This window comes from Dendropsophus ebraccatus, chromosome 4 (assembly GCF_027789765.1).
Source record: "Dendropsophus ebraccatus isolate aDenEbr1 chromosome 4, aDenEbr1.pat, whole genome shotgun sequence".
NCBI lineage: Eukaryota > Metazoa > Chordata > Amphibia > Anura > Hylidae > Dendropsophus > Dendropsophus ebraccatus.
In genome coordinates this window covers 81,024,039-81,050,575 of record NC_091457.1, presented here as the reverse complement: position 1 = coordinate 81,050,575, position 26,537 = coordinate 81,024,039, and the positions used below count along the sequence as shown (strand labels likewise).

Sequence of the window (26,537 nt, the reverse complement as noted above, 5' to 3'; positions counted from 1 at the left end):
TTAAACCAAGTCACAATTTTGAAAACCTGTGAGCTCTTAAACCAAAACACTCTTAAACTAAGGTACCACTGTATATTAAAAAATGTATGATTTCCTATTGTATAAACAAATAGATTAAAACATAGGAGTAAGTCTTTAGGGGTTCTACTGCTTATGGCCAAATATGACAGGGAAACTCCAAAGATCTACAGCTCAGGGCAGTTTTGACAGCACATGGGGGACCAACACAATATTAGGTGGGTGGTCTTAATGTTATGGCTGAACAGTATACTTCACAGGTTTTTGATTTAATGTTAGAAAATCAAGCAGATAACTGAATAATGGAATCACTCTACTGTATACTACAGGATAGCAAATTGGCAGATTGTGGGAATATGGTAATTGAGTAGACTGACTGCTTACAATGCTTATGTTTAGATCAGCCGTATCAGCCATAAATCAGAAATCAGCCATATACGCTTATGTTTTGTGATATAGCCTCTTCCAAGGTAAGGTTTATTTGGCCCAGTGTGACAATAGACAGAGGAGTTCTAGTTTTCTCATTTCACCACATATCCCCAAGGATTGGAAAGGGATATTTTTATCTTTATTGTGCACAGCAGGAAACATTAGGATAGATTGGCCTTAGTGGCGATGGTCCAAATGTCTCCCTATATACTATATGATACAATGTAGTGTTTTATTTCACGCTGGCTCCAGCTGCTATAAATGATTTGACGTCTTTGGATTCCTGGAATATACTTGATTGCATTTGATAGCTTTTCATTTCTTTCCTTATTTAGCAACATTTCTTAGGTTACAGCTGTTTAGTTTTATTGTGGAGCTACGTTAGTTACTATTGTCCATAAAAATACTTTAACTAGCACTAAAATGGGTTAAACGCGTTTCAAGGTGGTAACTTTAGTGAAAATTAATTTTCTCCCAAATTGGCCAAGATTCTGGATCCATTTGCACCAAAAAAAAGATTTTAGGTAAGCCTACCACCTTATACCATAGATAGAGAGTAGATGTGAACCTATCAGTAGTCCTGCAGCCAGGGCTGATTGAACAAGCACTAGATTATTCATGCGAGCCTTCGCTATAATCAGCTATTGGCCACACTTATATTTTACAAAGAGCTGTGCGTCTGATGGCAGATTATTTTTTGACAGATCAGAAGTGAGCGACTAACCGATAAGACAGCATTTTGGTGTTAGTTGGCTGATCGCTGGCCCTATTACATGGGGGATATCTGCCTGATTTGGCAGCTATTCAGCCCATGTAATAGTCCAGTCAGCACAAATCACTATAAACCTACCAAACTTTGCTAATACTGCTAAGCACACACTGCCTTAACATATATCTATTCCCTGTGTCCCTGCCCGCTATCTTTATTAACACCTGTGCTGTAGGTAAATCTGACAGAACTAGTCATGGTCCTGGGGCTGTACAGCTCTGTACTTATGCCTCGCTGAGTGTGATTCACAGGGCAGTAACTTGTTGTGTCACACAGTGCTGGAGAGTCCCAGGACTGGGATTAGTTTGTCCACATTGACCGCCCTGATGCCTAGTTCTGCTGGATTTACATACAGAGTGGGAGGTAATAAAAGAAGGTTCATGGGGGATGGCAGGGACACAGGGAGAGATACTGTATTTGTTTAGGCAGTGTGTGCAGTATTAGCAAGGTTTGGTGGGTTAAAAGCAATTTTTAGGCTGATTGGTTTCCTTTAACATTGAATACTGTACATAGGCAGCCATGATTTTGATAAAATTATAAAACAAGTAAATGTTTCCATTTTTGTTGTTTAATGTTAAGGCACTTTAGAGGAAACTGAACATTGAAAACCAACACAATACAGACTAATCCAACGCAAGCATAGGCCCTATTCACATGTTCTGTGTTTCACAGAGGTGAAAGGCCTGAGACAGGCCGCTCTGAAGCTGGAGCGCGCGGGACCCAGGGAGAAGCAGAGCGCAAGAGGAGCCCTGCAGCATGGATAGGTAATGTATAGAGTTTAACCAAGGGCTGCAAGACATCGGTAACGATGTCCATGCAGCCCTTGTAAAACGATTATCGGGCCATGTAATAGGCCCAGTAAACGAGCGCCGATCTAGCAGATCGTCGCTCGTTTACAGTTATTATTGGGCCCCCAATAATAAAAGATAATCGGCCCAATCGGCCCGTTTCGGTCGATTATCGCTCCGTATAATAAATAAAACGATCAGCCGATGACAACGGTCATCGACTGATGGTTGATATAGGTTAGAACCTATATTTGTCGAACGCCGACCGCGCATCGCTACGTGTAATAGCGGTGCGCGGCCGGCGACTGACGATATACATTACCTATCCACGCTCCAGGGCTGCTCACAAAAGAACCAAAGATAATCTATGGATAATCTTAAGGGATTTTTACACTGAATAATTATTGTGCCATAAATTGTTAAACCATTTCAAGTTAAGTGATAATCTTCTGGTGTAAAAGCAGCAACGATCAAACAACGGATGAAAATTCGTTATGATCGTATTGACTAGTCTTCATAGATTTATCTTTATGTATCATCGCTTGTCCAGCACTCAAGCTATTTATCTGTACATGTAAAAAGGACCCTAACTATGTAAAAGATGGACAGACCACCACAGCAAGATCTGCTCTCAGTTCTGGCTAATAAGTTAAAGGATCATCTATAAGATGTCCATATCCTCTAAGAGGACATAGAAAAGGTTCAGAAGATGTTACAACTTTATATATTTATACAGAATATTTATAGTGTCTGTAAAAGAAACTAAAACAGCAATAATAATTGTTTGCAGATGTAAAACATCCACTTTAAATTAGCCATTTATTTAGCACTATAATAAGTAGGAATGATCCATCCTAATTCTACAGTGTTTATAATAGAGCAGCCTATTACATCCTGTTTTATTGTGAGCCAATTACATCAATTTAAAGGGGTTGTTAGATGGGAAATGATCCTTTGTTTTACTAGTAATCCATAAATAACATTCATATACCCAGATGTATGCAACAGTCGTGAGTAGAACAAGTGATTCACAGGCAATAAACAACAACATTATAATCTGAAGGAAATATGCTTCAATTATCATTTTCCTAATTATCAATTTATCTGCACTGAAATTATCAACCATCTTAAGACATTATAAGAATGGTTTTCTGACACTGAGAACATTTCTTGTAATTAGTCCTTCTTTCTGTAAAGAAACACAACATAGCACAGAACCTAATACTCACCAGTCTAAAGCCATGTCATTACATTAAAATGAATGTGCATCCCACCAAATCACGCATCTGTGTAAATGGAAAGATTAGAAATGTGAAGAGCAACTCAAACAAGAAGACTACTTAGAAAGTGAGAGATATATTTTTCCAGAATTTTCTGTCAGGCATGCCAATGAAGAGCACTGCATCTCCCAACAGCTGCCTGTAGCCATCCCATACCTCTTGATCTAAGCCATCTCGGCTAAGCAGTTCTAAAGCCCACAGTGCACAGGTTCCTTGGGGTAACCTAAAATCTGTGAGGTTACGAGCCCACTGAGCACACTGACATACTTCAGAGCACATTCACCTCTGTTATAATACAAAATGGATGTATGGGCTATAAATCACATATACATATGTTAAGTAAAAGGAGCTTACCAGGAGCAGTGCTCTTTTAGGAAGGCCTTCCTGGAGGTTTAGGCGTCATGTGTGTAGTCACCAGTTTCCTTATTTCCCTGCAACCCAAGCAACTTGTCTGGAGAGTACAACCTGGACCTACAGCTTCTTGGTGGACAACGGAGTGGAAGCCAGGAGCAAGATGAGTTCTCCCTAAACCTTGGCAAAAGGTGGTCATTGTTTCCTGACCCATGTAGGTGTTTTATGGACCAGAGGATTGAGAAGGTTTGTGGGGAAACATCTCCTTTTAGTGACGACCTGTAAAAACAGCATTCTTGTGCACTGTTATATGGCATGTTAAGCTGCCAGGGGTCTTGGGGTGGGGGGGTAATAGTCTATAGGTAGTATACACACTTCCCCTGCCTCTTCTTACATTTATCGTTCAGGATATATAGAAAAGCTTAGCATGTCATATACAAGGGAACTTCAAGGCCCAGCATGAAAGGGTAGGGGACAACAAGGCTCATCATGTCATAAAGTAGGACTACAGGGCTCAGCATGATGCCTACACATAGTGGAATACATACTGGGGTGATTTAAAAATGGATGAAATCACAGATGGTTTTCCACGGATCACGCATCTAGCTCGATCTAGCTAGGTACTAAATCACGGACCTTAAAAAAAAAAAATAACTGGACAAGTGAATGAGGCCTAAGGAGGCACATTACCCACTCATGTGAATTATATGGACAATCCATCCATTTAAGGGAGAACTGTGGGAGAATTCTGTTTCTTCTATTGGTTGGTGCAGTAGGGGAACTGAATACTGTTGACAGTTTCCCCCACAAATCTCTGGGGGTCTCAGCATTATTTTTAGGACCCTTCTAACAAAATTGGATTGTCAAAGGTAGAGAAATCCCTTTAAAGACTAAATTAAATATATTTTGGGTGAAACTGATTATAGGTTCATTATAGGTTAGCCAGTCAGGTGACTCTTAATAACATTATATAATAATATTATTACTCCCATTATTCATTCTTTCGTTCTTGCCAACACAAAACAAACATTCAACTGTTCTCATTATTGGTTTCATGTAGGGTGGAAGGAAGAAGGGAATGTTGGGTTATTTATGGTCTTTAGATTCTCAGCTGGAAAGTCAAATAGCCACAATAATATCTGAGTACACAGCTTGATACTTGCCACTTACTACCATGGAGACGTCAGTAAAGAAGAAGTTGATACAATGTAGCAAGAATAAAACATGTCACTTGTGTTTCCACTTAACTATCCAGAACAAAAGACTACCATTTTGGTATTATTATCGTGCAGTAAGTATATCTACAAACACATGTCAACTACAGAAGACAGAAGGAAAAAAATATCTAAGGCTTACGTTTATAAAAATCATTATGGGAAATTTTATTGCTATTGGAAAAACATGGCTGCTTCTTTCAACAAACAGCGCCACACCAGTCCACAGAAATAATTTTCTTTTTTGTTACAAGAATAACATCAATATAAAAAGTATTGTGATATATATTACCCTTAATTCCTAGATGATGCACCACCCATGGTAAACAGTTCAATATTGAGGGAAGAAAAAAAGAATATTTATATACTTTAGACCAATATAAAAGAATAAATCATGGCTGATCAATGTCATTTTGTAAAAAAAAAGTCCCCTATTCTGTCATCACAGAAGCTCTAGTCTGTTTTATTATTAGCCTTGGATATCCTCAGGGATCTTGGTAGGATATTCCGGTGGATTTGAAAAGTTTGTTTTGCAAAGTTATCATAAACCCAAAGAGGGAAATAGCGGAACAAACATGGGATGAGATATGCACACTGGCCTGGAGTGTAAGAGAAGTAGGGTTCTCGAGCCAGAAGAGCATGGCACACATCCTCCAAGACAGGGGACAGATCTGGGGAGGTGACTGTAGACATTGTATAGCGAAGGTCCTTCAAACTTGCTAGATATTCCTCTCCATAATCTTCTTTGACATCTGGCATAATATTATCTAGAATGTTCTGGTCTTGACTTAACCAGTGTTCTTGAGATCCAAAAATATCTGCAAGCAGAAGGCATGTTTTGTTATGGAGCCTGTATAATTTATTAAGTATATTTCCAACAGGAATGTACAACAGGTACTCAAATTCTAGACAACTACTCAGCATAGAGTGGTACAGACTCCCACAGGAGAAGTGAATGGAATTATACAAGGGTTCCTGTATGGTTTACTGAATGTACACATAGCCATTATCTTGCTGGGTGTCCATGTGTTTAACCACAATAAAGAAGGGTCCCTCTCTAATTTGCTTATTCCAAAGGAGGATGGGGATGAAACTGTGAAGTAATTTTATGGGATCATCTAAGTTAACCATAACCTATGAATTTATCTTTAGGCCATGTTCACACGGCGTAAGAGACCGGCCGTTCCGTTACCCGGTCGGGTCACGGAACGGCCGGTCTCTGAAAAGATCATCCCGGCCGGTACTGTACCGGCCGGATGATCTTTCACGCCGCAGAGTTCTGATGAGGGCGCATCAGCGCGCAACCGCATCAGAACACACCACAGTACGCTATGAAGCTTGCGGCCGCAGCCGCTTGCTTCATAGTGTGCCCTGACAGAGCTTTCTATGGCCGCTATTCAATGAATAGCAGCCACAAAGAACTGACATGTCAGCTGTTTGCGGAGCAGCTAGGGGTCCCAACCGGAACGTATAATATGTGTATATGCTCCGGCCGGGACCCCATAGGCAGCAAGCCAATTGGCAACAATAGCCGTAGAAATACGAAAAAAATACGTTTTGGGAACATAGCCTGAACCTGCAGTGGCATACATACAGTAGAAGAGAGGGTGTCTCATGGCAAAGACTACAATGGGCCGACTCATTATGATACTGTTTATAGTTGAAAATCCTTCCGTGACTTAAGACCAATATCCTTTCCCCCCTTTTTGACAATATGAAAAGAAGAGAGACCTGCACAAGTTCCCACCACCTCATAGCAATTAAAATGAGACCAAGCAGGACTTGCCCTCTCTCCAAGAGCCCCATTACAGCTACATGACCTGCCTCAATGGTACATACCCATTTGTAATCCATCTCCTCAGAAAACATCATATTGGTGGAGACAAAAGCATAGTGGTTGGCACTCTTACCTTCCATTATCTGGCTTCGGAGTTTGAATGCAACAACATGCGTAAATTGTATATATAAACTACCTATGGGTGTATTTTCTACCTAAGAGAAATATGGGTGGCCTCTGACTTCCTTGTATACTCCAAAAAGATATAAAAGGCTGCTTTTAAAAATGTCAATATCAATCCATTCTGAAGAACTTTATAAACCATAGCCTTAATTTGCCTAGTCTAAAGACTTTTTACAAAATTTGCCTCTGCATTCTGAGTTTCTGGGCAAGCAAAAAGGCACCTGTTGGGAGGTAAGCAGGTAGAATAAATCATGTCCAATGAAAGTAGTCTAGACATTGACCTATTTATGAGTGTCATCCTTTAAAGTATGGAAGAATGTGTTGGCATAATCAAAATAATAATCAAAATAATAGGAAATTAAAAGTAAATTCCTACCGATATAAGGGGTACAGACTGAGATGAGATTGCCCTAAAAGTAAGAAAGCATGTATGCCAAGTTTTTGCTAAACAACCTAACCTAAATCTAACACAAACATTCAAATATATACATACTGGTTTTAAAACCACTCGGATGGATAGCAGATACTTTCACACCCCACTTGAAAAGATCTTGGCGCATCACTGCAGAAAACATGGAGAGAGCTGCCTTAGATGCTGCATAAGCTGCAAACCCGGGAATGGGAGTGTGCCCTGTGGAAGATATAAAGATATGCTGAAGACAATGTAGTAAACTATTAAACACTAGCAAGTCCTAATCTAGCAGATACATTCTGCTAAGGTTCTAATACTTACCGGGAGGTCTGGTGCTGTATGTATTAAGTATAATATAATTGTATTATCAATGCTAGTGGTCAGGTCATGTTAGTGGGTCTAGTATTTTATGTACAGAGAATAATGGAATTGTATTGGAGCCAAGACCAGTGGTTAGGTCATGCTAGTAGATTTAGTGCTCTATGTATAGTGAATAAAGTATTGTGATCATGTCTTGTGGTCTGTCTCTGATGGAGGTTGTAGTTTATAATGTATAGAGAATATAGAGAATAATAAAACGGTATTATGGTCAGGTCCAGTGGTGGGATCTTGTTGGGAGTGCACAATGCATAGAGTATATTAGAAATGTATTATGGCCCTTCAGTCATATCTGAGATGATAGTGAGGATTATAGTGTTCTATGTATATAATTATATTTAGCAGTCTTCTTATGCTTGTAGAATGTAATATTGTACGTTAACCGTAAACATACCATGTGTGACCTAAATATGATTTCTTTACACCATACTGTTTCAGCAGACCTGCAAAACCCATCTACACCTTGACAATGCTAAGCAATTCATACAACAGATGTTTGAGAAATGTTCCTATAATAACAGAACACCGCAGAGATGGGCAAACAGATGTGATGATCAAAACCCATTCATCACCCTCCCCAACCTGCACTCTCTCGAGACATCTTTAACATATACTTGAAAACATCCCAGAAAATCTATAGGTGACACTATATCGGCTGCATTACATGCTATTGCCGGGCTTATTTGTGATGTTTGTCTGTGCCTTGTCGGAGGATTCCACTGTGCTAAATACTTTAAGGCTTTTTCTATTTTGCACAATAAAGTTAATCCCAATTGAAATGAATAGCTTATTGGAGGTCACATTGACCTCAGATCCAGCACTTTCACGACATTGGGTTGTACATGCAGTCAGAGCATATAACCACACGTACCGTTCATTGTGCAGAAAAACCTTTTCATCTGATAACAAGCTAGAACTTGCATGCACTGTATTACTCTAAAATGACTAAGACGTGCTAACTAATCCTGCACAGACACATTGTCTAATGGCATAGTTTTAAGCAGTTCTGTTTCCGTCCTGTTCTGGGTCCTGGTTTGTAATGAGACACAAAAGACTCCAAACATGCTCTGATCTTATAATCCTAAAAACTCTTAAAGGAGTCTGCTGTTAATGTCTATAAGGATTCTTCCTAAAAAAATAAATAAAGCTAGAGCAGTTCTTTCTACCCAGTGCAGTTTATCATCCACAGACTCAATATTTTGGGTGTTTTGTTTTAGGAGTTTGTGTGAAGCCCCACTGCCCCCATATATACCTTCCCTACACACCTAATGTAGCAGGTTGCCAGCATTTCTTAGTAGGACCCTATATCTAAAATCATTCAGTTAAAGCGACTCTGTACCCACAATCTGACCCCACCAAACCGCTTGTACCTTCAGATAGCTGCTTTTAATCTAAGATCTGTCCTGGGGTCTGTTCGGCAGGGGATGCAGTTATTGTGCTAAAAATTTACTTTTAATCTGGCAGCGCTGTGTCTAACGGCCGGGGCTTACATTTGTATATGCATTAGGCTGGCACATCCTCTCTGTCCTTCCTCCCCACCGTCCTCATCATTAGGAATGCTCCAGGCAGATTGCTTCCTATTCCCTACCTGTGTGCATAATGAACATGGGCTGGATCGTTAAGACACCTGTGCAAAGCTCAAACAGCAGTAAATGTTCCTGGATCATTCCTAATGATGAGGAGGGTGGGGAGGAAGGACAAAGAGGTGGTGTCAGCCTAATGCGTATACAAATGTAAGCCCAGGCCGTTAGACACAGTGCTGCTGGATTAAAAGTTGTTTTTAGGATAATAACTGCATCACCTGCCGAACGGACCCCAGGACAGATCTTGGATTAAAAGCAGCTATCCGAAGGTACAAGTGGTTTGGGGGGGTCAGATTGTGGGTACAGAGTCGCTTTAAGTGCCATCTGTCAATCCTTTAGTGCATATGAATCTTTATCAATATTGTAGCACAGTGGATCAAGTGGCTCAGCAGTACAACAGTGGGAAAAACTAATTCCACAATAACCATGTTATGTACCCTGTTTCCATTAAGATTCAATAGCTGAAGACTGAAAAGAGTACCAATAACAACCCCACAGCATCAAAACATGAAGTGGCAAGTCCCATCTCCTGCTGAACCATATGGATAGCTGGGTACGCATTTAGCATAAACAGAATGGGGTTGTATGCTGTGGGTGCAACGTCTATCAGGCAGGTGATGGCTATGTCATGGTTTAGGGAGTGTTTTTCTGGCATGGCCTGGGACCCTTGGTCATTATACCTCAATTCTTGTATGATAAATGTATAGGGACTTGTTAGGTAATGATGCACCCATCACCACATCCATAACAGGAGCCCTTCCTTCACGAAGGTGCTATCTTTCAAGATGACAGTGCTTCATGTCCCCAGGTTCAAATTTCTAGGGAGTGGTTGGAGGTACACAAGAATAAATTTACCACACTGTCTTGGACCCTCACACTCACTGAAATGTAGTAACTCCATTGAACATGTTGGGGATATGCCTGAACTGGCTGCCCCCACTCTGAAAAGTGTGCACCGTCTGGTGAAGCTGTTGGAGTGCACATAAGTCAGGATGTACAAGAGTGGAAACTGTTACCCAACGTCTGAAAGCTGCAATTTCCTAGAAAAGGTGGACTGACACATTATTGAGTAGGCGTTCCTAATGCAGTGATTGGTCAGTGTAAGGTATGTGTAAATGTGTCATAGGCAATATTCAAAACTTAAATGTTAGGGTGGAGGCTTGTGCAAAGAAATGGAAGATGCCAGCCAGCTCCAGTAAGATTAAAATCTTGTAACTATATTTAGAACATTAATAAAAACCATCAATGCAATGAACAGCGTTCATTGCATGAATGCTTTTATTTTCAATGTTCTAAATAAAGTTACAAGATTTTAATCTTACTGGAGCTGGCTGGCATCTTCCATTTCTTTGCACATGTCCACCGGGTCCGTGCTTCAGTTGTGGATGGAGATGTTCACATGAACTATTGGTGAGCTGATTGATTGTCCATTTTTCTGCATATGGTATAGGCTTCCTGATTGCCCTGGGATCCCTCTAACTAAAAGGGCTTGTCCGTAGCAAACTAGCCCCTTAAGCTATTCATTGGTTTTCTGTGAAACATAGCCATGGTGAATGGGGACTATCACATCAGAGTTTAAGCCATGCAGCAACAATGTAAGCAATCATGATGCCTCTTTGCCCAGTGCTGGGATTTTCTTTCCTTCCTGTAAATGAGAGATTATGTATGTGCAATTACAATCACATAACAAACTAATTAAATAATCAAAGAGCCAATTACTGAGCTGTGACAAGGCAGTTCTGACAAACTAATGAGCCCATTAATTAATAGCCAGGATCCCAGACTTGGCTTCAGAGATTTGATTGATCCACCCGCTAATATTTTTGTACATAACTGACAGTATGATTGTATGTCTACAGTGTAGGGTAGTAGAGAAGGGCTGCAGGTGCGCAGGGTGTCATACCATGGCTGCTGTCAATCATTTGCCTCCCTCTGCCATTCTAATTATATATCCAGGAAAGCTCAACGCTCTAGTGCTCTGTTGTGCTATATATAGTCTATTACTGAGTAAAGTATACAGGTTAATGAATTAAGTCAGATGAGCTTCCACTCTTATGGAAAGACTTTCTACAAGATTTTGAAGTATGTCTGTGGGAATTTTTGGCCATTCGGTAGAGCATCTGTGAGGTTAGTCCAACATCAATTTCCATTCTAGGTTATTCTAAAAGTGTTCAGTAGAGTTGATTTCAGGGCTCTGTGCGGGCAAGTTCTTCCACAACAAACTCACCTAACTAAGCCTCAATGGATGTTCCTTTGCACACTGGAGCATAGTTATGGTGGGACAGAAAGGGCTGAACCCAAAGTTAAAGGCAAACAATTCCCTGAAATGTCTTGGTATGCTGAAACATTTACATTTCCTGGAACTAAGAGGCCTAGGCCAACCCCTGAAAAACAACCCCATTGTCTTATCTCTTCCACATCACACTTTACAGTTGGCACAATGTATTTGGGCAAGTAATGTCCTCCTGTCATTCACCAAATCCAGACTCCTAGAAATAAAAGTGTGATTGTGCTTGGTGAGGCATGCAGCTGCTCAGCCATGGAAACCCATGCTATGAAGTTAGCAGCGTACTTTTTGTGCTCATTGTAATACCAGATAACGTTGGGGTCCCTGCTGTTACTGAGCCAGCAGAGCATTGGTGAATTTTATACGCTAGATACCTCAGCAATAGGTGGCCTCACTATGTAACTCTATAAGTTCTACCACTTTGTGGCCAAGTTTCTATGGTTCCCAAAGCACACCCCAACTTTCCAATAATACCACTGACAATTGATGGTGGAGATCTAGGATGAAATTTTATTAACTACAGTGGCATCCTATTACAGGGGCACAAAGAGGGGGACAGTAGACCTGGGTTCAAGCGTGCAAGGGGCGCCACCCTCCTTCACAAACAGGGCACATCGCTTTAAAAAGCTGCTGACAGAGGCACTGTGTTTATATGGAGTTGGCTGTGTGAGGAGCCCCCAGATGGAGGCAGGATTTTAGGTAATCAACTGCCTTTATCTCACACGAGGAGCCAGATCCTACTAGCAGATGCCAGAGTGGCGTCCACTAAGGGCGGCACAGGGGCAAGACAGGCGAGTATGAAATAGTGTTGGGGGGGGCAAAGTCTTATATATTTCCCCGGGTGGAGTGGGGGGGGGCAAGTATATTATATCTCATGGGGGAAGGGAGGTCTAGTGTATAACATCTCAAGAGTTCAGGGGCACAGTTTATTATACCTCATGGAGAGGGGGGCACAGTTTATTATACCTAATTAAGAGGGCACAGTGCATTATACTTAAGGAGGGGAGCAGTGCATTATACCTCATGGGAGACACAGTATATTAAGGGGCACAATGCAGTGTGAAAGAAATAAAGAGATTCTTTATGGCACTTACCATATATTCATCTTTATTATATAAAATGCATTGTAGGACAAGAAAAGCGCTCCTTCACCGACCTTAAAAAGTGCCGGAGGGCGTGAACCGGACGTAGGCCAGTGAAGGAGCACTCCTCGTGTGTCCTGCAAAATAAAGGTGAATATATTTTGAGTGCCATAAAGAATCCCTTTATTTCTTATAATCTTGGTCTATTTATGCAGCTGGGCACCACCTGTTGGGAGACATGTCAATCTGAATTGCTGGGTCCTGTAATGCCGGTGTTTCACTGCGCTGGGGTCCTGAGTTTACAGTCTCACTAAGTTTAACTGCAAGGCACTCCAGTTTCTTCACATATCCAAAACATACAGATAGGTGAATTTAGATTGTGAGCCCTAATAAGGATAAGAACTATGTAATGCACTGTGAAAAATGTTGGCACTATTTATTCCAGTGCATTATATCTCAATAAGGGCTCACAGTGAATCTTATCTCATAAAAGGTGGGTGCAGTGCATTATACTTAAAGCGACTCTGTACCCACAATCTGACCCCCCCCCCCCCCCAAACCGCTTGTACCTTCGGATAGCTGCTTTTAATCCAAGATCTGTCCTGGGGTCCGTTCGGCAGGTGATGCAGTTATTGTCCTAAAAACAACTTTTAATCCCACAGCGCTGTGTCTAACGGCCGGGGCTTACATTTGTATATGCATTAGGCTGGCACAACCTCTCCTTCCCTCCTCCCCGCCCTCCTCAGCATTAGGAATGATCCAGGAACATTTACTGCTGTTTGAGCTTTGCACAGGTGTCTTAACGATCCAGCCCATGTTCATTATGCTCAAAGTTGGGGAATAGGAAGCAATCTGCCTGGAGCATTCCTAATCATGAGGAGGGTGGGGAGGAAGGACAAAGAGGTGGTGCCAGCCTAATGCATATACTAATGTAAGCCCCGGCCGTTATACACAGCGCTGCCGGATTAAAAGTCGTTTTTAAAACAATAACTGCATCCCCTGCCGAACGGACCCTAGGACAGATCTTGGATTAAAAGCAGCTATCCGAAGGTACAAATGGTTTAGGGAGGGCAGATTGTGGGTACAGAGTCGCTTTAATGGAGGCATAGTGCATTATAGCTAATAGCGAGGGCAAAGTGTATATTAAAATAAAATTTAGAGGAATTTATTGTGTATTCAGATGCAGTGCCGGATATGGCTATGTTCAAACTACGTCTTTTTTTTTGGCTGGTTTTACGGCTGTTTTTTTGGACGGCCATCATTTTTTTGCTAAACATGTTTTATATAAATGATGTCCAAAAAAAAAGACATTGTGTGAACATAGCCTAAAGTAGTATTATATTTAGGAGGTGTGGGGTTTGGCAGTATTTACAAGGTGTAGTGTGTGGCACTAAGAGGAGCTTTTCTTAGTCTGAGGATGAGGATCTGCTAAAGATTTTTTTCTATCAAGACATACATGGAAAAAAGTCATTGCAGTCTTGATCAGATGGGGAAGAAAAAGAACAAATCCAGAAAGGGGGATGTTCAAACTACATCTTTGCCTCAGGTGTAGGAAAAGTTAGCTTCGCCATTAAAATTGAGTGACCTTTTTAGAACAACCCATTCTTTCACAAATGTTTGTAAAGGCAAACTGCATTTGTAGGTGCTCGACACCTGAAGCAATGGAGCTAATCCATACAGCATAGAATAAATAGTCAGTTTTTACCACCAAAAAAGGGGTTTTGAGCACTGCTCATTGTTTCAGAGTAGATTTGTGCTTGTTACTTTGCAGAGGTTCTATTTAGTTATATGTGCAGTGAAAAAAGCCATCATGAGACCCTCCAGACTCACTCCCATTTTTGCTGCATCTCACTTTCATCATATGTTCAGTACTAGGGTGTCATGTGAGGGAATCTCACACTGAGATTTGATCTATGAGGTCAGGGAGCTATGAGAATATCAGAGGAAGGACCTAAACGGTCTTAATTTTCTTGGCATCTAAAGTGTGGGATCTGGCATCTGGAGGCCGAATAATTGTAGGGCCTAACATGAGTTAAAATGGGTTATTCACAGAAAAAAATAATTCTTTCAAATCAACTGGTGCCAAATGGTGAGATTAAAAAAATCTCAAGTCTTCCAGTACTTATCAGCTGCTGCATGTCCTACTGGAAGTGGTTTCTTTCCTGTCTGACACAGTGCTCTCTGCTGTCCATGACAGGAACTGTCCAGAGCAGTAGCAAATCCCCATAGAAATCCTCTCCTGCTCTCCAGTCTGCAAAAAATACACCACTTTCAGTAGGACATATGGCAACTGGTAAGTACTGGAAGACTGAAGATTTTTTAATAGTAAATTAAAGTAAATTACAAATCTCTGTCACTTTCTGGCACCAGTTCATTTAAAAGAAAAATATTTTTTGCTGAACTACCCCTTTTACTTAAAAAAAATGTCAAGCCCACACAAATTAAGCACTAGCAAGCCCCCTATCCTAGAATGGTGTGAACTATCCTTACTGTACCTATTGACCTGAAGTTAATTCAAATCAGAAGAACAAGGCAAAGTTAGAAACACCTTGATATTCTATTATTCTCACCAAATCAATCGTATTCTAAACCACTTACCTGCCATACTGGAGATAGTCACGAGTCTCCCCTTGGCTTTCCTTAGTAATGGCATAAACATCTTAGTGACTTGAACAACTCCAATAAAATTCACATCCATACATTGTTTGTAGACACTTATCGGCAGCAATTCTCCATCTGCCATGTAGCCAAGAACACCTGCATTGTGCACAATAGCCCAGAGACCTAGACCAATAAACACAAAAAGGAAAGTGAGCATTAAAATTCATGGTAGGGATGTAGAGAAGCTCTATAAGACTATTATATGCACCAATCTGCTATAAAGGATAGACTGTAGCATCAGAGATAACCTAGTGGTGAACAATCATGCCCAGCATCTAACGTTCTTTACAACATTTGCAGTATATGATGGACGCAATTGAGAGAACAACACAAAAATGCTCAAACTGCCACCTCTTCGGGTTATTTGCATCCTTTTGCCAGGTTGGTTTTAAACTTGAAAGATAACAACCTAATAGCATACTACATGACCAATAAAGATCGCATTTTAATATTTGACAGTGATGGACCATGGTTGTTTAGGTCCAGTTTGGTGATACAGTTATCCTTAGTCCTTGATATCTATGCAGTTCCTATATCTTTACTCCTGTGCCCAGTTATGGATTTATTATCCATAACTGGCCAAATCAGTAAAAAATTATAAACTGTCCATCAGATATGCAGTATACACATTAATTAGGCTGGGTTCACACTACGTATATTTGAGGCTGTATTTTTGAGGCTGTATAGCAACCAAAACCAGGAGTGGATTGAAAACACAGAAAGGCTCTGTTTACATAATGTTGAAATTGAGTGGATGGCCGTCATTTAATGGCAAATATTTGCTGTTATTTTAAAAGAACGGCTGTTATATTGAAATAATGGAAGTTATTTACCGTTATATGACGGCCATCCACTCAATTTCAACATTGTGTGAACAGAGCCTTTCTGTGTTTTCAATCCACTCCTGGTTTTGGTTGCTATGAGGACCTGACTTGAGGACCAAATACTGCCTGAAATATACGTAGTGTGAACATAGCTTAGAATGCTTTGTGATTCCTGGATGTACAGTAAGTTTTTACCAGTAGTTAGTGGTGGTTACCACTTGCAATTGTATGCCGGACTCCACCCGTGTTGAATGCAATTTTACTTTGAAGTGTTACTTGTCAAATGTTTTAATTAGTCAGGGTCCCAGTGCTGAGACCCCCCCCCCCCCCCAAGACCGCTAAATATAGCTGGAAGAAGCTTGCAGATGTCTACTATCTCACGGCAGGTGATAAGCTCCACTGTAAGGGTACTATTACACCAAGCAATTTTCCGACGACTAACGATTAACAATAAACGATCGTAAACGACCCCTAAGGCAAACGACCCGAAATCTTTCGCCCAAGTACAAGAAACGATAACCGTTATTTATCGTTCTTGCAGTCGTTTAGTCGTCGCTATTGCGTACGTTTCAGCTGTGAATTCTTATTCCACCGAACCATGTGCGAACAATGTGCGAACGATGAGCGAACAATCAAACGATAAAAATAGGTCCAGATCCTATTAAACGATCGACGATTTCTCGTTGGTCGTTTAATCGTTGCCTGCTATTACACGAAATGATTATCGTTCAAATCCGAACGATTTAACGATTTTTTCGAACGATAATCGTTCCGTGTAATACCACCCTAAGTCTATTGAGTCCATCTCTTACGTAAGACAGCTCAAGTGGCAAGGTTCTATGTTTAAAGATTGGTGAGGTATTATTTTGACATCTCTGGGACAATTTACTGTGAATTGTGCAATTCAATGCAAAATAGTGTTAACTATGACTAAGTGAATGCTATGTGTGAACATAACCTCATTGGTGGCAACTCTCTTGATGTTGAGTACCTGCATCTTTCACCTGACTGCTCATTTCATTGTAGGCCGTCTTTATCTGTCCCAGATTTGTGACATCAAGTTGGATTAAAGAAAGTCTTGGAGAACAAACCCTTCTAAGTTCTTCAGCACCTTGGCCTTTCTTATCCAAAACACCAGCAAAGACAAGAACACCTTGTTCATCCAAGTGCTTAGCTAGTGCATATCCAAGTCCTGAATCACACCCTAAACGAAGAAAAGGAAGAACATTTAGCACAGCCCATCCAATGCAAACACTTCTCCCCATATCAGCCAGGGATGACATTTGTTGATTAAAGTCTATAAAACTCTACGGAAGTTTTAACTGACTAGAGACTTCCACATCAGTAACCCCATTGCCCAAGGCTTGGTAAATTATAGGAGGCACTGCTACAGATAATCCTTTCATTTAACAAAATACCAAACACCTTTTGACAGATTATTGAGGTTGAATTTCACATTCCAAGGGAGGGAATTGTGTCTGCACGTCTGAAGTCTGCACAGAAGAAAAAAACACTCCACTCTCCTATTGATCTGTATATATAATGAGAAAATTCCAAGGTAAATAGGTTACAGTGTTAAAGTATTCTAGATATTGGTACAATATGGAGGAATGGAGGAAGACAAACAAAAGGACTCTAGAGACCTACTACCCAACATAGAAACACACTTGTCTTCAAATAACTGAACACACAGGGGGAGCTTTATCAAACATGGTGTAAAGTGAAACTGGCTTAGTTGCCCCTAGCAACCAATCAGAGACTCACAGACTCTTTGGAAAATGAAAGGTGGGATCTGATTGGTTGCTAGGGGCAACTGAGCCAGTTTCACTTTACACCATGTTTGATGAATTTCCCCCATATTGTACTCACAGGAAACAGAAGTAGAATCCAATGGTCCTAGCTTTTGACCACTTAAATACAATGTTAGGCTACGTTTACATAATTATATAAATAGAGAAAAGGTGGACGATTTTGATATTAAAAAAACGTCTGTTATTGCCGCGATTTAACTGACTGCAATGCCAATACATTGAAGTCAATGGAAAGACGGACGTCCACTGCACATAATGTATTGAATAACAAAGGTTTTTACCATGGATGTCAAAATAATGAACATGATCATTATTTTCAGACAAATTTTGCAAACAGCGTTCTTTATTAGTTGTTCACACACAGTTTTTCTTTTGTCACCGTTCTTTCTCAGTTTTTACTATTAAATTCAATAGACCCTATTACACCAACAGATCTGACGACAGAATATCTGCCAAAGATTTGAAGCCAAACCCAGGAACAGACTATAATCAGAGAACAGGTCATAAAGAAATGACTGGATTTCTCCTCTTTTCAAATCCACTCCTGGGTTTGGCTTCAAATCTTTGGCGGATAATCTGTCGTCAGATCTGTTGGTGGAATAGGGCCTTTAATTCAATTAAGCCACACCCAAAGGCCAATTACTGGAGGCCAGACAGCTAAAAGACGTCCGTTATTTTAAGGCCCTATTACACCAACAGATCTGACAACAGATTATCTGCCAAAGATTTGAAGCCAAAGCCAGGAGTGGATTTGAAAAGAGGAGAAATCCAGTCTTTCCTTTATGACCTGTTCTCTGTTTATAGTCTGTTTCTGGGTTTGGCTTCAAATCTTTGGCAGATAATCTGTCATCAGATCTGTTGGTGGAATAGGGCCTTTAGACTCAAAATGACGGATGTCATTTTAAACAGAGCTGAAAAAACATTGTGTGAACCTTGTAAGTGGAGACTACAGTTCCATACTGTGGAGAAACATATGCCACCTTATGGTGCCCCTGTACAGCAGTGTGCTACAAAGATATTCTCTACTGGAAGAACTGCTTTTTGGAGAGAATATTTTGTTAATATGGCTTTCAATGGAGCACGGCACAGTTATTTTTCCTGGATAAATCTGACATGAGATTGAATTTATGCAGATGTGCGGAATGATCATAGACTGATATGGAGTCACAGTAAGACTGTGTGCACAAGGCCTTACAATAAGACTGTGACTATGTCCCATACAAGACTTTCCAGGTAAAGAGGAGAAGATGAGCATACTACTTAAAATAATACAGTTATTTTGCTCAGTACCCTCTTTTGACTGGCAGTTTGATATGAGGCCAGATCAGATAGCTTATGTTACAGACTGTAGAATACACTGCCCTGGTTAATTTAAGATGAGGGGGTTGTCTAGGAACAGCATTACCCCTGACCATAGGTTGAGTCTAGCACTGCCTATGGTGTCTACCACTTATCTTTATTCGTGTGAATGGGAATGGGTTACAAATCTAAAAACAAGAGTGGCACTGTTTCTGAAAACATACATTCTCACCCGTTTGATCACAGATCTGAGGTTGGCAAGTTAATCAACACAGACTTCAAAGGCTTCTGAGCCAAGTGCCTGGGTCAATACACTTCCTGTTATTCTCCAACATCAGCCCTGTTTATTTGTGTCGAGATAGATTATGTAGACTGAGATCTCACCATCATTATTTGATAAGCAAATGTAAAACTAGACCTTAGGAAAGATAAAAGATACTTGATCATATTAAGCAGCACAGTCTTAACTACATCGCTTTGATTCTGTTTAGTTGCCTGACACTGACATTCTCAATAAGCAATATAAATCAGTCTCATATATTAAGGATAATACACTTTAAAGGGATTGCCAAGGATTAATAATACATGGCTGTTTTCTACAGGAGATAGTGCCTCATCTGTCCACAGGTTGAGTGTAGTAAGGCTGTGCTCCCACATGCAATTGCATTACTTAATCTCAGTAATTAATCATTTTATTGCTGTACTGCATCCTTTCATTATAGAAATTGACTATTTATTTGCCGTACAGTCATCTTTCATTGCGTTACTGCAATAAGACAGCTGTAATACCAAACACTAACCAATGGACAGTTGTAGTGGTTATTGGTAACAAATCATGTGGCTATATGATATAGACCAATAGAATCTTAAAGGGATTGTACACAATTACTTGAATTAAAAGAATGCTATAATCGTCCACAGGTTATATCTGATATTGCAGATAAGTCCCATTATAACGTCAAAGACCCACGAACACAAGGACAATGGTGAAGCCCTGGCACTATGCCCACCAAGCTGTCCCTGTCTTTTGGGGCACCTGACTCCTTAAAAGGCCGGCCCCAACCAGAAGACTGCAACTGTATGATATATGTGCAAACTGTACTATATATACAGACAAAACACAATATTAGAGGGGTCAACTAGCCCGGTAAAAACACATTCGGAGGTCGCAATTCAAAGTCAGAATACAGGAGAATAGTCAAAAAGGAATAGCCAAAGATAAATATACCAGATAGCAAGAAAGACAAAGGAACACGAGCAAGGCACTAACAAGTTAGGCTCTATAGCAGGCAAGAAGAGTAGGTAGTGACTGATACTTAAGGGAGCCCCAGGTCCTGATTGGGGCGGGGACTCCAAGCCTCCCTACAACACCCAGAGCTGACTGGCAGCTGCACCTGCCAGTCAGCTATTACAGAAAAACACATTCAGCTAAAAACACCTGGCTGGGGGGCCCGCGGCCCTGGCGTTGGTAACCAGGGACACCGTCAGCAGCGTCCCCAGCAACTGGCTGGGCTAGTCGCTAAGAAAGCCGTCGGCTGCTGCAGCCATGGACGCACTCCGCTGTTGCTGCTTATCCGTGTCGGGCAGGCAAGCGCCAGCTCCTGACGCCAAAAACAGTACCACATCTCTATAGGGCTCTGGCTGTAGTGAAGTCCATCCCCATTTAGGTGAACACAGTTGAACTGCAACACCAAACATAGCCTATGAAAAAGTTCAGATTAGTTGCTAGTCTGTCCTTTTCCTAGGGGAAAATTGCTATTTGTTTTATCTAAGGTGCTGATCATTAAGATAGTATGACCTTGTTCAGGGTTTTTTGGACTATAACAGTTATTGGCCATGAAACCCCATGTGACTTGTTCAATCTTCACGGAGCAAATAGTTTGTAAATCTCTCCATAGCCTTAGTCTCTGGTGGTAAATAAAATAAGAATGATTTATGTAAAGATTAATGGACCCAGTGACCAGACAGCTTTAAAGACGTTCTCTATCAAATTAAACTATAACTGAGGTCGCAAATGTCTAAGTTGTCCAGATGGGACTGCATATTATTTATAGCCCTGCTATGTGTTTAACATATGGGATAAGATGCATTCAACCAAATAGTCTAATACAGGACATATGTTTGTTTGTTTTTTTTAAATCACCCGGCCTAAATCCCCTCACCCACCCCACTAAAAACAAAAAAAAAAAGTCTCATATCCCTTAGGCTGGCTTCACTCTGCCTTAAAATAGTGAAAAAATGCCAACAAAATGTTTGCACAAATGCAAGCGGACAGATGTTGGCTGGAAGTCAATGGAAGTTTATGGTATGCCTTACACACATGGCGTTTTTTTGGTGTGGTGTTTTGCTCTCCTCTTTGGCATTTTTGAGGCTTTGTGGCAGTTTTCACCAAAAACAGGATTCTGATGTTATGGCGTTTTTTGGACAAACAGCGGAGGCAGCAATGTCCTGCCTTAGCTGCTGATTGACTCATTTAGGAAAACACCAGGAGAAGGGAGTAAGTTTAACTTCAAGCCCAGTAAGCCAAGCTCTGGTGAAGAGAGCAGACATCAGAAGTGAATATGGACACCCCCACCCTCTTCCCTTGCACGGCTCTTAACCCTCTTCCTTGCTGGTATGGGTGCAGTGTGCGACCGGTATGGCCCCCAAAGGGTTAAGTGGGAAAGTAATACATCCTTACTTGACCCCTCCGGGGGTCACATTGTTCAGTGTGGCACCCAAAGGGTCAAGTGGGGATGCAATGCAACCTCATGTAACCCCTTATGTGCCAGACTGTAAAGATGCTGCATACTGTAAGGAGCAGAACACCTGTCAAAATGATGGGTGTTCTGCTCCTGCATTTTTTTGTTTGTTTCTCTGCTTTTTTTCAGATATAAGTATACAAAGAATTGGCATCATTGGACTATGTTGATGACCAGCGGCTTTTTTTTTAATAAACAAGGTTCAATGAGGGGTGGCTGTTTTGTTTTTGTCTTTTGTTTTTATAAAAAAAATAAATTTTCAATGTTATTTTTTGTTTTATTTTATTTACTTTACTTAGGCTTAGTAGTGGAAGTCATCTAATAGATAGAATCCATTACTAAGCTGGGGCTTAGTGTTAGCCCGGACATGGCTAACACTAACCCTCTATTATTATTTCAATTATTGCACCAGGGGTACTGGGAAGAGCCAGGTACCAGTAGTCACGGAGAGTCAAAAATGGCACTTCTCGGGCGGACAGTGGCAGTCTGGTATTATTAGGCTGGGGATTGCCAAACTAAATGGCCTTTCCCACACTGGTACTACTTGGCGGCTGATGGGATTTTTTTTTACCTGGTTTGAAATGAAAATGGGGAAGAACCCTACAGGCTTTTTAAAAATTATTTATTTATTTTTAAAAAAATAGACCACACACACACACACACACACACACACACATAAATAAAATCCCTCTGTGGGACATGTCATTTCTTTGAGCGGAGAGCAGCAGCAGCGGAGGAGCATGCGCCCTTTTCTTCACTCAAAGCAGCACACTGAGCACGGCGGGATTCTGCCACAAAATTCCGACGTTTTTGCTCACTATGAACGGGGCCTAATAGTGCAATATGTACCTACAGGGGGCTTCCACATATATGGGAGGATAACTTACCTCTGTGGGTCACCTGCAATCACTTACTATGCATTACAGAGCAGGGATGTGTGCGGGAGGCTAAAGGGCTTCAGACATTTCAAAGAACTGGCAAGTTTTGCAAAATTGCTGGATTTTTGAGACAGTGGAGTTCACCCTTGACTGTAAATAAGCTCTTGACCTAGAATCCTTTCCTTCTTTTTTACAAGTCCGGATGCTTATTTTTTACTGTATATAAAAAACTGTAAACGTCTTTTTAAATAATAGATCATTAAATGAGAGCGGCCGGGCAGGAGAGTAACTGTTATAGCAAAGGACTAACATATTCAAATAGCAAAGGACAATTTGATGTAATGGTTTAGCTGGTGGAACTTTCAAAAGTACATTAAAGAGAAATACAATTTCCTTTAGTTATGGTGTATGGGAACATTGGTTTTTATAGACTTTGCCTGGGATTTATGGACAATCTCTGTATTTGGGAGTCATTGACGGCCTGTGGCAAGGAGAATAAGGTTTGGCAGGATTGCTGAGGCATCTAAACACGGTCTGTAAAAATATATTTTGTGCTGCTCTCCCAACAGGATACCATCTCTCCATGCTGACAACTGCAGCCATTTCTTTAACCCTTAAATGGAACTAGTCCCCAAATAAAAATCCACAAGTAAATATTGTTGTTTGAGCCATCCTTTTCTGCTAAAATGTTCTATTTATCAGCTTCTTGGTCCAAACTATTTATGGGGAAGCCTAATAAATACCAATATGCATACCACGACAGGTTATATGTTTGTCACCCAGCTGTGTCAACTGTTTGACAAACCAGGCCACATATGTAGAAATATGGGTTTTGTCGTTTTGCTGGAGGCATTGCGTGGAGGAGGGCACTCTTTTACACACATTCTAGAACTGTCTTTAGTTGGTTCCCTTTTAGTCTTCCCAGACACCTTGCGGTTGTGCTGGAGGGATCGTGGGGAGGAGAGCACTCTCTTACACACATTCTAGAACTGCCCATAGTTGGTTCCCTTTTGGTCTTCCCAGACACCTTGCCATTGTGCTGGAGGGATTAAGAGAAGGAGGGTGCCCTCTGACACACATTCTGGAGCTGCCCTAAGTTGGTTTTCCTTTTGGAAAGTAGTCTGGCTCATAGCCTCTACCTTTCCGGACTACCAGGTGCCTTTTACCCTAGCGTTTTTTCTCTTGCACATCTCCGACATTCTTTCTAAAACTGCAACTCCTCAATGCGACACTCAATGCAGTGAGAGCTCTCTGCTCTTTGGAGGCGTCCAGACCCCCTCTCATCAATATGTGGCTACATTAGGTGGAAGATATTAAGCAATCAGTTCCATGACTGTTCAGCCCACCTTTTCTGGACGTGGAACTATTGAGACCAGTTCACAGGCTCCACCAAGTTCAAGACCCTCAGTAATGGCACACACCTCCCTACTACCTTTTTTTTTTTTTTTTTTTTACCTCTTTCTCCCCTCCTACTCCTCTACCTTCTCTTTCCTATTCTATTTCTTTTTATATTCTTCTCTCTGTCGGGCACCCGACACCCCCTGGAAAATGTTTTCCCCTCCAATTTTATTTATGCACAAGTTTGTACCAAATATTCTTTATTTTCTGTAGCCTCATTTAAAAGTCTCAAAACAAGGGACTACCCTAGACAAGGGGTGGCTTCTGTAGGGAAACCACCAAAACCACCATATTAAGTGGCCCTATAAGTCAATGTAATGACAAGGGAAAAACAATGTCAGGTATCCATCCACAGACAGCTGTTTTGGGGTGTTGCCCCTGATCAGTGTGGAGCAGGATTCTGGCTAGTTTGGAGCAATGCCTAGTAGAGCCATATGGAAAACAGATCACTGATCTCAGGGGAGCCTCATTTAACACTCTCAAAACACAGGATTGGCCAGATATCCCTCTGGGAAGGGCCCAGCCAGCGGGTGGCTCCTGTAGGGAGTGGTCCTATAAATCAATGTAATGACAAGGGAAAAACCAAGGCCAGGTATCCATCCACATACAGCTGTTTGTGGCTAGTCCTGTGTTTTGAGACTCTTAAATGAGGCTCCACGGGTGCTTTTTTGCATGCTTGCATTTCCCACAGAGCAATACACCTAGGATTTCACTGTACTGAGCACTCTAACCAGCAGCCAACAGTGTGGTCTCCCTGATATGAGTGATCTGTTCCCCCCAGCTTCATTATGATGTTACTTATATTTGTTGTTAATGTTTATAAAATTTAATAAAACACAGAATAAAAAAAATAAAAAATAAATTATATATATATATATATATATATATATACACACAGTGGTGCCTTGGATTACGAGCATAATTCGTTCCGGGACTGTGCTTGTAATCCAAATCCACTCTTAAACCAAAGCAAGTTTTCCCTTAAGAAATCACTGAAATGCAGACAATTGGTTCCACACCCCAAAAATAGTGAATTTATATTCTGAATAACATGTAAAACAAATGAAACAAACAATTAAAAACAGCTGAATATGTGATATATAAGTTAGTGTACAGTATGGAAATCAGCATGTGGTGTATAATATATTATAGAGTAAGTGCAGAAACCTGAAAAACAGCCGAAATTTGTAGATACAGAATGGAACTGCAGATGCCCATAATGCAGGAGCGTAGTACAACAGGCTCGAATAGAGAATAGAGAATAGAGAATAGAGGGCTGCTGTCAGAGGTCTGTGTGGTTACATGACAGCAATGGGAAAGGGGGTATTTTCAGCATGGACCAATCAGAGCTGACAGAGACTGCAGGGAGCATGAAGGAATGAGCAGGACAGATGTGGGCACATACATGCAGCGCTCTCTGTCCGGGGAGAGAGAGGTTACAGCTATGAAGAGATTACCTCTACAGTCCTGTCCCCTGATGCAAGCCCCAGCCTGAAGTGGATCTGCTATGATTTGGAAGGTGAGGGAGACTTCCTGGGTCAGAGTACAGTGCTGTAGACCCCACTGTGCATGCCAAGCCTCTCCCCCACTCGCCCTCCCGCCCAGTACAGGGAGCTCTTAAACCAAAACAATGCTCTTAAACCAAGTCACAATTTTGAAAAACTGTGAGCTCTTAAACCAAGTTACCACGGTATATCTAAGTAAGTATCACTAAGGAGAGTTGATATTGATAGTTGTCTTATTCAGGGCTAAATTTAAAAACAAAAGTCAAAGCCTCCTCTCCATCCCATGGTCTCCTCTATCCTTATGATGTAGTCTTAAAACATGTAGGCATAGGATGGAAAGAAAATAGAACGTCTTGTTTCTACATCTACATATGTAGATGAAGTTAACCCAGGCGCAAGTCATGACTGTTGGACAACCTGAACTAACACACTTAACATTCACTACGCGGGAGGTGTCTGCAAGAAGAAAATGAAATACAGATTTGATACAGATCCTTACACATAAAAGTATAGTGGAAGAAAGTTTGTCCTGTTCCTCTTCACATCTTAAAGGGGTACTTTGGGCTAGGGGTATTTTTACTGTATGGCCGGGGAGGGGTTGGATATAAACGCCGACATCCACTTACCTCCCTGGCTCCAGCGTCGGGTCCCAGATCATGCTGCCCCGTTCTCTCGTCCCGCTGCCGCTTACTGGTCTGAGCTGACGTCTCAAGGCAGCTCAGCCATTCAGCAACCAAGGGGGGACCCCGCTACGTAAGTGGACGGCGGCATCTATATCCAACCCTTCCCCTGCCATACAGTAAAAAGCACCCCAGCCCGGAGTACCACTTTAATTCTAAAAACTAAACAATAGGTCAATCTTATTTCCA

The 26,537-nt window shown here is 41.1% G+C and overlaps 1 protein-coding gene across 1 annotated transcript in view; it reads right to left on the bottom strand.

Annotated features, from left to right (window-relative positions):
- Positions 1-4,946: 4,946 nt before the first annotated feature.
- Positions 4,947-26,537, bottom strand: part of LOC138789294 (17-beta-hydroxysteroid dehydrogenase type 2-like) — a 37,757-nt gene continuing 16,166 nt past the window's right edge. Inside the window, exons 2-5 of the mRNA XM_069967898.1 lie at positions 17,028-17,240; positions 15,150-15,335; positions 7,303-7,440; positions 4,947-5,667 (exon numbers count right to left, since the gene is read on the bottom strand). Of these exons, the coding sequence (XP_069823999.1) occupies positions 5,303-5,667; positions 7,303-7,440; positions 15,150-15,335; positions 17,028-17,240 (902 nt within the window). The 3' untranslated portion in view covers positions 4,947-5,302. The remainder of the gene's footprint in view (positions 5,668-7,302; positions 7,441-15,149; positions 15,336-17,027; positions 17,241-26,537) is intronic.